Genomic DNA, 16,448 nt, shown 5'->3' with positions numbered 1-16,448 from the left:
AGTGCCAACAACAACAGATTGCTGTCGGTCAGACAGATAAGACGTCACCCATTGAAGGGCATGACCTTCAAGTCCGTACTGTTGTGTGAGCCTGGACAAGAGTCTATGGTGATCGATTGTGTCGAAGGCTGCAGAGAGGTCCAACAACACTAGAGCAGCAATCCTACCATCGTCGACAGCACAACGAAGCTCATTCGTCACTTGCAGTAAGGCAGTCTCCGTACTATAGTATTGCCGATACGCTGACTGGAATTCATCAAGCAGAAGATGTTTAGAGAGATGGTCTTTGAGTCTGACATGCACGGCCTTCTCAATTATCTTGGAAATGAAGGATAAATTTGAGACAGGTCGAAAGTTCTGAAGATTCTGAGAGTCAAGATCAGGTTTCTTTAGCAGAGGTTTGACTACAGCATGTTTGAATCTGGATGGAAATACACTACTCTCCAAACTTGAGTTGACAATTTTGGTAATGCTTGGCAGCAACAAGTCAAGATATTGAAACAGAAGTTTAGTTGGTATGGGGTCAGAGTCGCAAGTGGTAGGCTTTGAAGAGCGGATAATTGATTCAATGTCCTTGGGGGTGAAGGGCGCAAACTGTGTTAGTGGATCGCCTGTAAAGAGAGGTTCACTGAAACACCTGTCAACTTCCTTGGCTGAAAGTCCTTGTCGAATGGTATCAATCTTTGAAATGAAAAATGAGTTGAAGGAGTCTGCGAGTTCCATGTGACTTTGTCCGGGAGGTACTCTATCACCATCACCTCCTTTACCAAGCAGTTTATTCATAAACCTGTAAAGGGAAGCAGGTTTACCCATACTATTCTGTATACTGTGAAGACAATATTTCCTTTTAGCGGAGATGATTAAAGAGGTGGTAGCATTTCGGCACTGTTGATATATCTGCCTGTGAATTTCCAGGCGTGTCTTACGCCACTGACGTTCTGCTCTGCGCCGCTGTGTCTTAGAGCGACGAATGGACTCGTCATACCATGGAGCATGAGGACGGAGTATCACATTCTTCTCAATTGCCGGAGCGTGTTTGTCTAGAAGAGATGTGAGGGTGTCATGGAAGAGCTCAACATGGTCCTCAACATCAGGGGGAGGATCAGTGAGGAGGTTTGAATTAACCAAGTCAAGTCTGAAACTATCTGGCTGAATCTTCTTGATGTTTCGACACATCAAGATTGAATGCTTGTTGTTTGGCTTAATTAAGTCAATTGCAAAGAAGACATTGAAGTGGTCAGACATCTGGCGATCGATGACTTCGACATCTTTGATAATATTGCAGCTGCTGTGTGTGATAATCCAGTCAAGAATGTTGCCAGATTTGTGTGTGGCGACAGACACATGCTGGGTAAGGGAATAAGTATTCAGTAGCTGAATGTATTTCTTGACCTCGGACTTCTCGCGAGTGTTGAAGTGCACATTAAAGTCGCCAAGAATTACTGTATAGTTTTTGGAGTGTGTTGCGAAGAGGGTAGATAACTCTGGAAGAAAGTCATTGTTTTTCAGTTTGTTTTTCGCAGAGGGTGGAGGTCGGTAAATACACACCAGGCTAAAGGTAGCCTGTCCAGAAGTTATCACAACATTCATGTTCTCAAAGGATTTAGAACTGTTTCCTGAGTCACTACGACGAACAGTGAGGGATTTTCTGTAGAGAATTGCGATTCCACCTCCACTTGCATCGAGTCTAGGGCAGTGGAGGAGAGAATGGGACACTGGTGTCATTTCAGCTATCTTAGCTTCATCACCCGTGGGCCTTAGCCACGTTTCAGTTAAGATAAGCACATCTATGTCATCGTCAATAATCATATCAAATATGTCAATAGGTTTGTTTCTGGATGACTGAGCATTCCAGAGGCACATTTTAAGAAATGCTGGAGGCTTTGTAGGATGCACCTGAATGAGATTACTATGGTTAATCCCATGACAACAGTTAGTTCTGACGGAATCAGGGAAGACATTTTCACAGATTGTTATTTTCCGAGGAATTTTCCTACCCTTTCGACGACCATGTCGTTACAAAGTCATTACGTATCAAATGCAATGACTGCAAGTGTTACAATTGACCCCGAGCACGGGGCAGTTGTAACAGGTGGATGGGGAAATTGTAACACAGAAGGTTCGAATGTAAGAATCTGTTTATTTTCCAAATAAAATCAAAATGAAATGTGGAAAGATGTTACCTTGATCAATTGAGGTGGAAATGGATTAACATTAAACCTTTGTCACCATCGATATTTAAAATGTTTTTAGTTTAAATTTATTGTTTTCGTATGCACAAAATGTAATACAAAGACTAACACCAAAACTTTCACCCGAGGGCTGATACTATCAACATAAGACTGAAAATGTTCTACTATGATGAAACTAGTAAAGAACTAACATAAAACCGACATCATAATTTGCTTTATTATCATAACATAAATTACATGGGAGCAGTTGTAACACAGTGTTACAATTGCCCCCGATGCTAGTAGCCATGTTTCATACCACGTCACATGTTAACAACTTTGGTCTCTCAAATATTTCTACTGCAAAATAAGTCGTAATACCTCAATTTTACACTTGAAAAGTTAATTTCATACCAAACAACATTTACTGCATTAAGAACGTGTTATTACGTTTTGTGAAAAATTTACTTTCTTATGTGAAAAAAGGATTTCGTCTACTGTATCTCGCCATGAGCGAGCAGCTGAAAAACGCCCGGATGTGCGCCATGAGCGAGCAGCCGAAAAACACCCGGTTGTGTACCCGCAGGAAAGCAAAGGGAAATAACTCTACTCACCTACATTATGCTTGAGCGAAAACTTTTAGAGTAATCGCCCTTGTTACAATTGGCACCCGGTCTCCCCTACAGATGTGTCCCTCATGCACATTTCTGTATACAGACACCTGCAAGGTGACACCCTGTGGAATGGCAGCCTATTTCTCTAGTATCGTTTCACCTGATGGAGAAGCCAGCATACACTCCGAAACGTCGTGTTATTCACAATAAAGAAGTTGACATCCATAAATCTTGCTTTTCTTATGTATTCCACTTCTAAATGCCCTTCAAAGATCTTTGACGTGGGCGTACGTGAACGTCTGTCCAGCTTTATAGGTTTGTTTGTTTGATGTGTAGTGTCGTATTCAGCAACATTCCAGCTATATGGCGGTGATCTGTAAATAATCGAGTCTGGACCAGATAATCCAGTGATCAACAGCATGATCATCGATCTACACAATTGGCATACGGTTACACGTGTTAACCAAATGAGCGAGCCTGACCACCCGATCGATCCCTTTAGCCCCTTGCGACAAGCATGGGTTACTTAAGACCAATTCTAACCCGGATCTTCCCAGGTGCCAACAGCTGAGCTTTATGAGGTCGAGAATTGTTCGGGGTTGAGTACCACACGGGATTGGACACTTAATATAAGGCACTGTGTATTCGCGCCTATATCGTGTAAGGCGACTGCCTTAACGGCTGATTGCAGTCACATGGAAGGCCTTTAATTGTACCAGACTAAACCCTCTTCTTATGAATATAGACACAAGCAGATACATTTTAATCATTTTATTGTCTTGTTCATTATCAAGTTGAACTTTACATATTTACATTGGAGATACGTCATGTTATGGTAGAAAGAAGCTAATTTCTCCGTCAAAATATCCGCTGTCGATCTTGCAGTGGTAGTTGATGACGTACAGCGGGATAAAGGTGAAGGCGTCGTCCAAGGTGGCTGTGAAAGTAATGCTGCCATTGGACATGAAGTGACCAATCACGTGGTTGTATGCATACCCTTCTCCGGTCTTGTAGTTACCGATGAAAGCTTCAAGCGTTACCTCAACATCATCGCCGATAAATTCATACGCTGAAAAAAATACAATGAGAGATGTAAGTATCTTGAAGAATAACATACACGTTTTACTCCTCACTTGATGTCACCTATGCCCTTTGGCCACATCATTTGGCAAACGCATTACCCCGATGCGTTCAAGTTTGTATCAATTATCACCATTTACATAGGAACATTTCGGTGATGTTTTATGATGAAAAAAACATGAGCTTGGGACTTGGAAAGCGCGAGGGACTATGGATTTTCCATTGGACTTGTCACTTCAAGTGTTCAAGCTAACATATTGTTTCTGGGAAATAACATTAAATTGCGCGTGACGTCATTTAGGAGATAAACATCATGTGTTGGCCAATTTCCGGGTGTTATTGAGTATTTGAAGCACGGTAATTCATTTGGAACCGACGGCGTCAGCCGGAGGTTTCAAATGGAATATTCCCGTTCTTCAAATACTCAATAACACCCGGAAATCGGCCAACACATGATGTTTATCGACATTGTAAACACAAAAGTAAACCAAAAGGTCCACACACGTTTTTTGTGTCTGCACTCATTGACATCGTGTATGGGTACAGCAGTGAAATGTCATCAACCGGCCGTTTCGGCTGTCTCTCATGGTAGCATCTGGAACTGCTCATTTGTGACGTCATTCGGACTTTACGTCACAATATGATTTGAATGACGTCATCACTGCTGACGACGTAACAATACAATGGTGTGAGCGATGTTTGTATGTATTAATACGCAGCAAATTTCCGGGAATCGAATACCATTTGATCACGTTTTTCAACCAATCAGATTACAGAACACAGTGACTTTTGGTTTACAATAGGCATTGTGTATAGCAACAATGCAGAATGACGTCACGACGCTTAGATGAAATTCATTAAACGATTAGAGTCTTTAGTTTAGAAAATCTGATGTCCCGGTTACCATAAAACACTCCCTCAAATCATATAATACGATAACTGTCATTTTGTCAAAGTGGGATTTCATAAATTAAAATATGCCCTCAAGCCCTAGAAAGTTTTTATAGACAAAATAAATGAAAATTACTTAATATAGCACAGAAAATACAGCAAACTGAACACTCGTAGAATACATATGATATTTGTAAATGAGAATGACATTTATAGCATTTCCTTAGCAGTGTCACCAGCTACACGACGTACCCCTGAGCTCCCCTCCCCCGATAGCGTTGACGTCAGTGCCGTCACAGTACTGGTAGTACGACGTCATCCTGACGGCGCGCCCAACCTTCAAGCTATGGACGAGTTCAGCTCCGGTGCTGATTTGTTTGGGGACTGAGAGGTCTGACAGGAAGAACTTGATGTCACCCGAACTGAAAACAACAAGGGACATGGAATTTGACGTTCCTGTTATTATAATCAGATTGTATGCAGTCTCTCTTGATTTTTGTGGCTTCAAATACATATGCTGCACATGGTTTGAGATATATGTTTGGAGATACCCATTTTGATTTGTAACCCGCCGAATATATTAAATGGAAAAGGTTTTATAACCCGAGAATTAGCCATTACGACAGTCTTGCTTTCTGTATTAACCCCCTGGATGCCACAGGGACATATATGTCCTTCCCCTTCAACACTCAATTTGAAGTCGAATAAAAATCAAAGTATCCCACGCACACAAATACACTTCACAGTTTCGAATTCTGCGGGAAATTTCCTGTTTCTTGATACCATCCACTATTATTTTAGACAAAGCTCAAGTGCTGAAAATGACCTTTCAAAATAGGTTTCATCGAAAATGGCGACATTTTTTGACACAGTATGAAATCGCGATTCACAGCGTTATTTGCTGTATGTTTTGAAATGTGAAAATCGGATAATTACTGTGAGTATTGAATTTCAAAAATAACATATTTATGATCACTGATATCAGTTTTACATGATTTCGCTAATTATAATTCTGAAACGTCACCGATGAATCTAGAATCGGTTGGGATGTTTTCGAAACTGCACTTACACGAACACCGTAGAGCGCTTTCCGCCATATTGGATAGTGTTTACAAAATCACGTTTCGCGAAGGCCGGTATTGAGACGCCTATTACATCACGTAGATTTCATATTCAGCTTCGAAAAATGCATCACTGAATTCCCCATACATTTTAGAATCAATTTGAAACTGGTGTGTGTCACCAATAATAACTGTCTAGATAAAATGAGACGAAACATATTGGGTGTGAAAACGAACGCTGTGCTTGAAAGACTGCGTTTGTGTGAAATGTAAACAAAGACAAATTCCGATTTTACACTGCGTAGCATTTTCTGAAATTTTTCAACATTCATCCGTCTATTCATTGCTTGCAATGGCTCAATACCTTTAGAATATACATGGAAAGAGTATCGTAGCAAGAAATAGGAAATTATAAATAGATACAATGCAATGATTTGATAATTCATAAGAAATTGTCAAAGTTTCCGTGCAGCGTGACGCCATGACTGACGCCAAATCACGCAGAACGACAACAGTAATTATCTGCATTTCTGTCCTTTTCTCTTACGTATAGTGAGAACGATAAAACATATAACAATACACAGATAGTCAGAATCATTCTGATTACTTACATCTCATATTTATGTACAAACGATCCCTGAATCAGTGGAAGGGTCCTCGCAAAATCCTGTGTACCCTTGTCAGCAAAGCCGCCATTTTGTAAGAAATCGGTCAGCGGTAGTGATGTCATACGTCAACATTGTTCTACATATTAGGCAATTTCTTTGAGGTGAAGGTCGGTTGAACAAGAGTAAACACAATCGCGTTATCCTTCCGATTACACTGTCAGTATTATGATGTATATTTTGTGGATAGTTCGGATACTTTTCATGAAACTGACTTCAGTATCTACATTTAGCCTTGTTCAATATCATATCATACGTGCATATAGGGTTTACGGTGTTTTACTCTTTGAAAGTTTTTGATTGTTTAAATCATATTTACATAAGAAATTGACATATTTATTGCAATACACCATATTCTAAACCTTTACACAAGTGTTAGAAGATCAAACGTAGCCATAACTGCAACTACTTTAGTTCCTATGATGTACAATATTCAATTTATTTGGACTAATATTGCAATTTCATATGAACAGGTTAATGAACGGTGATATAATTCAACCTTATATGCAAAACTGATAATACTAATGACAATGATTTATATATGGTATGAAATGTATATGCACACATATTTAAAGGAATTGTCTTGTTCATTGCATAATTTTGTGTCGTTTTATAGACAAAAGAATGATGCATATAGATCGGCAAGGTGCGCGTTTGTTGGAAACGTTTTATGATTCACTATCATTGTTTTCGATAATATATTCAATTCATATTCGATTTAATAATATTGTGATGACAGGATATCAAACTCTAACTACTTATAGGAAAATTGTTGAAAAATATATATACCATCTCATGTGTTAATTCGGACAAATCTTATATCCATATTATAATATATAGTTCCATATATTAAAAGCTATCTTTTTGCATCTTTCATTGCATACGTATGAAGAGAAATAGCTTCATAATCATAAACAAACAAAATTCTTATCCCAAACAAAATATTCGGGTGTTGTGAAATATTATTTTTATTTACGTTAAATTGATGCCAAACAGGTGCGCGTGTTGTTCACAATAAGATACACTGTCAAACCGTCTAATTGTTGATATATTCAGGACACTATTTAAATGGAAAAATCAGTCATTTTATATTTTGTCTAAAGAGTGTTAAATTCTGACATAGAAGTCTAGACCTTTTATACAATTGATGGAAAATAAGTGAGATATATACTAATCAGCATACCAATGTCGTCTTTTTCCGACGTCGCAAAATGCATAAAACAAGCGATGACGTCAACTAAAATGTTGTATTATTTTCAGCAATTTCGTTACATTTGAAGATATGGCTAGTACTCTGGTAATAACGATGCAAAATTAGTCAAATTCCATCTACACAAACAGGAGAATGTGGGAATCTATGAACTAACTTATATATGGGATAGGGCCATTCAAATAGCTATTAGGTGCTGTCACATGTAGTACGTTGTCATCTTTTCTTATAAATTGTGAAACTACCAAAGCGCATCCGTTCACATTGGGGAACTTTGAATTGGAATAGTGTTGTTCACCATGAATATAAAATAACGAAAATATAGCGTCCGTATCCACAACAAATTCTCTCCAAGTGATCTGGGTTACATTGACCTAGTGTTACGCATAACGGAGTTATGCCCCCTTATCATTATACGTGTATGACCTCCCTGTCGTCGTTTGACGTCATAGAAGAAAATCCATTTTTGACATTTATTGCGAGTCATTTTTAATGTTGAGCGTATAACGTTATGCACAAGCACATAAACCCAATTCATATACACTTATGTCGTTCAGATATCAGGCTGTATTTTCTTCGCTCACACTTTCCGTAAAGATGCCCCATTTAAAAATTCGCAGCACAGTGCTTTTATCGGTGCGCGATAAAAAGCGGAGAAATTTACTGTTTTTTAACGCATAACAAAAATTTGGACAACATTTAGCAAGGTCTTTTTCTCAAACCGCCAAGGTAGTTGCACTTATATTTATACCAACGGATTGGAAATTTAATATTCTTCATTTCTGTGTAATTTTATAGCCGTACGTAGATCTAGGACCACGCGAGCGCAATTCTCGCACAACGTTCACTTTTCAAAGCGTATGAAAATGTGCGCCTGAAAAAAAACTCGGCAGCCAGGGGGTTAAACTGATTTCGGGGCTACACTTGAAAGTTTCTAATTAATTTCGTGTATGTATAGGTTTACAAAAGGATTTGTCTTTCAAAATGTTTTTGGTTTTTATAAACATGTGCTTTTTGTACTACCCATTGTTGTATATCCTGCAATAGGCGAAGCTCTCTGCCTTCAGTGTCAACGTTGATGGGTTGATATGAGACAGGTGAAAGGTCACTGTCTCATTGTCAAACACGCGCACCTCCCGTAACAAAATCTCAGTCACTGAAACATTCAAAGACGCTCGAAAACATCATTTTAAAATAGTCCTGTAACTGTATATGAATAAAAACAGTTTCAAAATACAACTCTTGTCATATATATAATTATCTATTAGTAGGCCAAGGGCTTGATCCCCCGTGGTTCCAAGTTTAAAGTGATTCAATTCCCCTCAGACTCAGTATAGCAGTGGAACGAATAATACTGAGCCTACGTTTACTTAGACTGGTTGACTTTATGTGAATAGAAAGTAGATATCAATTCAAGCTAAGCCATACATCTTAAACAGAAAAAGTACAGTGCAACCATTCTACCATTCTCTTCCCACAGAGGTTACTCCTGTCATATCTTCCTACGTAGGAAGATATGACAAGTAACCTCTGTGGGAAGAGGATGCCATTCTACCTGATCAACGTTTTGGGTTATAATAGTGGCAGACTTATCCATCACATATAATATTTTAAACTATCATTTAATAAAAGTGAGTGAGTGAGTGAATATGGTTTTACGCCGCTTTTTAGCTATATTCCAGCAATATCACAGCGGGGAACACCAGAAATGGGCTTTACACATTGTACCCATGTGGGGAATCGAACCCGTGTCTTCGGCGTGACGAGCTTTAACCACTAGGCTACCCCACAGCCCCCATTTTATAATAGAGGACACACGACGAGCTACAACTTAACGAAATCTCTTGCTTGTGTATTTCCAGAACAAGATTCACTAACTAATATTAAAACTCTCAACATCCCTGGGCTTATTCAATGACGTTGCGTGTAGAGGTGATACATCGCAGAGAGGAGCTTACGCACGCTCGATGACCCCAGCAGCCCTGATGCTAGGCTGACGTTACATGACATTATATGTTACATATTGCAACCAAATGTCACAAATTTCGTCAAAGGGTATTGTCACGGGTTTGCAATTTTTGTGATGCAGGGGCAGCGATCGCAGCCCAAGGACTGCGTCTGTCGTTAATGTTCAGTCTCTGTTAAAATGTGAGAGTAACCGTCACCTTAGTGTTACGATATATCGCTTTATGAAACAGATCCCCGAATTTTGAAGTATTTTCTAACGTATTAGATTAATACGTGTGTTTGAAAGGTGTTTCCGTTACACTCAAATGAATTATAGTGTTAATCGTATCAATGTCGGTCAAGTTACACAAAGAAAATGTCTGTGTTATAAACGGCAAAATATACATGCAATAAAAATTTAGCTTCCTCGTAATTCAGATTTAATTCATTTTTAGTTCATTTAGTACTCCATACATCTACCCTGATACTTCCATGGTAACTACTCGGGGGGCGAACGTGTCATCTGTGACGTCACAATTAAATGACGTTTACATTTAAAGTAGCTGAAACAGAACCCCATATTTCACGAGTACGATATTTGTTAGTCTGTCTCACTGTCCCTGAACCACATTATTTTCCCTACTGCCAAACCCTATCTGCAGTGCTAAAGCCCTAAAATAAAGTCTAAATTTCCTCAGGTTCAGGAATCTGAATCTCTGGTCTCCCTAGGGCTCCTTTTCAATTTAAATGGGCTTGTTTGTTACTATCAAAACTATATATATTCAGAGACTTAGCATTAGTCTAGATATTTGTTTATCTGGTAAGAATTTGTAGTTCTATAATCTTAAAAATAATATCCCTACCCGTAAGATTTCAACAAGAGTTTGTCACATAACCTGCCGAGCAACAGAAAATATATCTATCCACTTGAAAATTTGATTTGACAACAACACCCCCACCCACCCACCCACCCCCATCCCAGAAAAACAAAAACAACAAAAACAAAACAAAAAACCAAATGAATAAATAAATAAATAAAAATAAATAAATAAATACATAAAATAAATATCAACAACACAAAACAAACAAACAAAAAACACAAACACCACCAACCCACACACACAATAACAATAACAATAATTTGAGAAATCAGATGCCGAAATGCTACAAACTTCACCCCAAACCAAAACTGTGATACCCACATCACCGTCGTGTAACCACTTTTTTGTTTCAGTTAAACTCAGCATCAAACCTGGGTGTATTAATTCTTTTCTCTGTCAGCTAACTAGTATAAATCTTTATAGCAAGATCATACATGGGCAGTCCAAAGGTCAACGAGGTTAATGTTAAGTTAGGTGCGCATTCATGTAAACCACATATGAATAATGTAAAATGTTAATTCACAGCCCCGGTAAATCTAGTGAAAGTTAAAATGAACCAAAGTTCCATCATGCCACTTCAAATGTACCTATAATGGATACAACGCAGGTTTGGTATTGAGAAACGTATGCATACCTACCATCCGCATTTCTGTGAAACTTTTTATTTGAAAATGCAAAGTAGGCTTGAGGCCTGATCCGGGCATCATCAAACATCTCGTACACATCCACGTAGTCGCCGTGGTTGTAGCCGTAATGACCAGCGCCGCCCTCGACTTGGCAACCGGACAGGTCAGCCGTGTAGTAGACACGATGTCCGTAGAACAGGTAAGTGGTCACATCAAAGAAATTATCAAGGGTCTTTGGACAGTTTTCAGCAAGGCCTTTCGCAGCAAAGGGACCGCGCCCGTGAGCCAGCCCTGAGCCAGTGTTCTTCGCGATATGCCTAAATAATAGGACATACATGCATTTAAACTAGTCTAGTTTTTGTGTGTTTTTCATGTTCTAGACTGCTAGTCTCCGTATTGAGAAAAAGTATATTTTCAACACTCCTGCCACAGAGGTTGAATCTTTAATCAAACAGAACAAAATTTCACATTCATAACTTCAGAGGAAATTTCATAAGAGGACAAAATAAATCCGCGCAAAGTACTTTACACATTCAGATAGACAATCAATCTTCAATCGTATTGTTTAACCCACCTAGACGGAATACATTATCCCGAACGAAGCTCCATTCTGAAAATTATTTCATATACCTTGTGATTTCACGAGCTGTTGTAACGGGCGACGGACCAGACGCCTAAGGCCAGGTGAGCTAATACTTGATTGTATAAGAACATACTACTACTTACCTTGGACTTACGATGTCTTTAAGTTTGTTCATGAGGTAGGGAATGTCACTCCCCATTATCTTCTCGTTGTCAAATACACGTAGCCATTCTTCGCTGATGGTCAAGTATGAATCGGTTAGGTTGGTGGACACTAGGATGCGAACCTATCGTATCCCAAAACGTATACGTATGAACTCATGGATACAGTTAAACAAGGAACAGACATAAATAATTATCTCTAGAAGTGGAATTCATTCATTCAGTGACAGACTGGAACGCGCGGACCTCTGAGAAGACAGCTCATTACAGGCGAAACTGTATTTCACGAAAGTTCAGACACGGACGTCAGAGAAGACACTACCGTGTATTTTGTTTGGACAGGAAGAGTATTTTGTCAATCGAATGGTTTAAAATCAGTTACAAATAACTAATATTAGTGATGATACAAATGTTTAGAATGTATTTTGAAATAGAATTGTTTTGAAAATGCATTGGCACTAATTCACACTGGGAGGCAATAGCCGATAAAGGGTTAATGTTCTGTATACATTTCCACATTTTATTTGGTATCAGTTTTCAGCTGTAACGTCCGAAACTCTAGTTGAATGCATTCACTCGATCTACCTACATAACCATTTCAACTACACATACGAATACATGATTTTAAAGTATCCCTGAAGTAATGCAGTGAATTGACATCAATCGTTACCTGTTGTCCCATGAAGTCGATAACACACTGATCTCCAACGGAGTCAGAAACGAACTTGTCTCCTTTCTTGACCCACGTGACATCACATTCTGGTCTGTTGGTCAGTTCCGAGAGGGATATGTCTTCAAATATACAACGGTCGTTTTTCCAACTAAGATATTTCGAAGGATCCACAAAGCTGTAGATTTGGGTTCGAATTGTGTGTTGCTCAGCAACGAAACTGTAAAGCCGCTGTCGGTAAGGACTTGATCCTGAATCCATGTATTGCTCTACGTAGAGAATGGAGCTATGATGCAGAGTTTTGACGCTGACTGGCACAAAGAAGCTGTGAAGAAGAGCATGTCTTTTAGCCTCGGGAATACCGTTGGCGATATCTTCTTGATGCTGCATGGAGTTGTCATACTCGCCAGACATCCATGTCGTCAGCGTTCTTATCTGTGGTACCAATGGGTCAGCCAACGAGGCGCTGATGATCGCCGCCACCATGATGGCTGTCAAAGTCGCCATGTTGATTTTTACTGAACTGAATATGATCGAGCTAACCCTTTATATATTCATCTACCAGCGTTACTAAATCATGATAAGTGTGTGTCACCTTGTATGTCTAAACAGTGTATGTATCTGGTTAGCTCACCTATCAGTGTATGAAATAAGCCTAAAACCCAGCCAGACATCTGTGCTGGTAACTTCAAAAACTTACCATCCCAGAAGAGATTTAACTAGTCCTTCTTAAATACTAAATAGACAGTGCCAATGGACACGTTATCTGAATATTTTTTTTCACCCGTCCATAGGGCTGGCTAGCTGTAAAATTAGACCGTCCGGCAGAAATCTAGCCCGTCCCGGGCGGTCGGACGGGCCTTATGTCATACACTGTTAATATTCAGGGTGTCTGAAGCAGAAGCAACATCTACCACTCGAAACTAGCAATGGATTACCAAGGCAATATGTCCAGTTGAAAGACAGGGATGCATGAGGATATGTTTTATGGTTAAAATATCCGTTGCCAGTCACTTCATCATAATGGCTGTATACGCATAATATAACTATCAGGAAAACAAATGCAAAATTCATTGTCCACATGAACCCAACTCTCAATAGCATGTATGTGATCAGCATGATACGATCACATCGTGGCACCGTCGTCTCATGGTCCCAATAAAGATGAAGTCTTGCTTGTTGGCAGCAGACTGTTCCACACTTCAGTAAGAACATTGCCGTGTTCCTATAGTGTAGCGCGAAGGACAGGGCGTCGGGGAGGACAAGCTGCCGCGCGTCCACACGTGTTCGATAATACTGGGGACTGCTGCATGCACGGGCTGTCCAATGATCTGTTGTAATGTAGGCATCAAAGACCATGTCACGAGATCCTGCGTTATGGTCCATTAGGATGAAGTCCGGTCCAGTTGAATCAAACCGGTCCGGTTTCATATGCATATCCAGAAGGTCGTCCATGTAGCGCACACCTGTCATCGTGATCCAAGATTTGAAGATCGTTTCCCCAACTCTGTACTGATCCCAACCCAAATCATTATAGTCTCTTCCATACCGATCATGTTCGATTGTTTTGGGGATTCTGAAATCTCTACGCTAGACATGGGCACGACTTCTGCATGTGAAACCTTGACAGTATCTTGATTTATAAGTCGTAGGTACAGGAGCCCAGCCCTGGTCTGTCCACTGTATCGCCATGTGTTTCGAGGACTTGAGCACACGAACGCACGCACGCACACGCACACACAACCACATGTTTGACCCTTGCAAAAATACGGATACGTTTTAGTTGTGTATCAGCATATATATCTTGTCTTCTATGGAGATCGTTATTATGATAACATTACTGTGGTAATAAAGAATTAGTTCAAAATAAATAAATAAATAGTTATTCAAAAGAATTCGTTCTTGAAATATCTGGTGAGCTAAAATCGTATTTGCACAACCTAAGCACAAAGGTTTAATCTTGTCTGAGGCCTCTGTGTCTCGCAGTGATACAACCACGCAATATGGGCACACTGGCAATGTACGTCAATTATATATGGTGGTGTTGTCCTGTTTTCGGTTAACAGAAAGGGTAAGCATTTGATTTATGTTGAGAGTGTACATATTCCCCTCGCCTCTCGCCAAACGATCGTTGTTGACATCAGTGACAATGTCATATATTTCGTAAAAGACAGTGAAAAGTGTCATAAACCAATACCTTAATCTCGACATTAATTGCATGACCCTCCTGAATTCAAACTGGACGATTTCAGAAGAGTACACATACTCTACAAAAACGCAAAAATAAAATAATTGGAAATATCTGACGGAGTTTTGATGATATTCATGCGAAATGAATACTAAATATGAATTTCTCATGTCAACATGCTCGGGGGAGAATTGTGTGACAATGACTGGGGCTATATTTTGACAATTTATTATCATCTTTTCCTTTTTTTCAGGGTATATATCCTTACATATCCATAGTTCAGACTGACTGACTGACTGACTGAGTTTGGTTTTACGCAGCTTTTAGCAATATTCCAGCAACATCACGGCGGGGGACACCAGAAATGGGCTTCACACATTGTGCCAATGTGGGGATTCGAACCCGGGTCTTCGGCGTGACGAGCCAACGCTTTAACCATTAGGCTACCCCACCGCCCCTCCATATTTCAGACGTCTCCTTGAAAACATATTAGCCTCTCGAACAGACTTTATACAACTTTCTGCCTTAGTTTTGTGTGATAGTTATATTTCTGTGCCTGCATATTTATTCAATTTGTTATCGTCCCCAAATATTTGCCCTTTGTGCAATGGCCCAGACTTGGAACACTTCTTGATTTGCGGGTGGCCTCTGTATTGAGGTGTATTCTCCTTGGTTGAGGAGGTTGCTGTTTGCTTCTATCCAACGGCGCACTCAGCTATATTGAGTTACATTTCGGCGCCCTGTCGGTTATCGAAGCTGGACCAGACAATCCAGTGAGCAATATTGTGAGCAACGATTCACTCTGTAATGGACAATGACACACAATAAACCAAGTCACCGTCTTTGGCGACGTGATCCATTTCGCGGCCTCTAGAAATCGTCAAGTCCAAAGTGTAACTGGTATACTAAACACGGTGTACGTAATCACGGACATAATCTTGCGGACAGATCTAGGGTCGTCATCGTAGCAAATCACTAAAATCTGCGACATTATAGTCTGTTTGCAGTGAAAACGTACCGATGAATTTCACTTTAGACAGAAAAGTAAATCAAATAAAGTGAAATTAAGACTGCGAATCCTCATAAATTTGCCTTGTCAACTGAACATTTAAATCTCGAAATTTTATTCATTGTAGGACAAAAGTTGTTTAACAAACGATCACATTCAAATTTATTGGTTTGTATTACAAGGGGGTGAGCGCAGTAGATGGAACAGTGAAACAAATGCACGTGCGGTTCGTGATGAGCGTTAACTTAGACCAACTCTACTTGTTCTCGGTGTTTCATTTAATGTGCCTACACCCTTGTGATACAAACCAATAATAGCGATTTGAAACTATGATCGTTTGTTAAACAACTTTTATCCTAAGTTGAATAAAATTCTGAGATTTAAATCTTAATTCGCAATCTTAATTTCATCAGAGACCATATAATAGATTATATGGTCTCTGATTTCATCTTATTCGATTTACTTTATTGTTTAAATTGACATTCATGGGTACGTTTTCAATGCAAACAGATCATAGATAACGACTTTGTGGTTTGGAAAGGTGATCACCAGCAACCAACAACCATTCACACATTTCGTCCATGAGGAGAAACAACCTGTTTTATCCAGTGAACACTTTAACCACACCACAGCTGACAAAACATTGAAATCAATAAACCAGGCTGTGTACGCTATGCTGCATAGTTTATTC

General features: G+C 39.5%; 1 protein-coding gene across 1 annotated transcript; it reads right to left on the bottom strand.

Annotated features, from left to right (window-relative positions):
- Positions 1-3,541: 3,541 nt before the first annotated feature.
- LOC124259407 lies at positions 3,542-8,876 on the bottom strand. Its single transcript, XM_046693546.1, has 3 exons — positions 8,716-8,876; positions 5,009-5,178; positions 3,542-3,854 (listed from the first exon to the last, which is right to left on the bottom strand). The coding sequence occupies exons 2-3, from the start codon at positions 5,073-5,075 to the stop codon at positions 3,616-3,618; spliced, it is 306 nt and encodes a 101-aa protein (XP_046549502.1). The 5' UTR covers positions 5,076-5,178; positions 8,716-8,876; the 3' UTR covers positions 3,542-3,615.
- Between the last annotated feature and the right edge of the window lie 7,572 nt (positions 8,877-16,448).

This window comes from Haliotis rubra, unplaced genomic scaffold, assembly GCF_003918875.1.
Source record: "Haliotis rubra isolate DU_JTF1 unplaced genomic scaffold, ASM391887v1 Scf72, whole genome shotgun sequence".
Lineage (NCBI taxonomy): Eukaryota > Metazoa > Mollusca > Gastropoda > Lepetellida > Haliotidae > Haliotis > Haliotis rubra.
The sequence above is the reverse complement of the archived record's forward strand: the minus strand, read 5'-3'. Positions and strand labels throughout refer to the sequence as shown.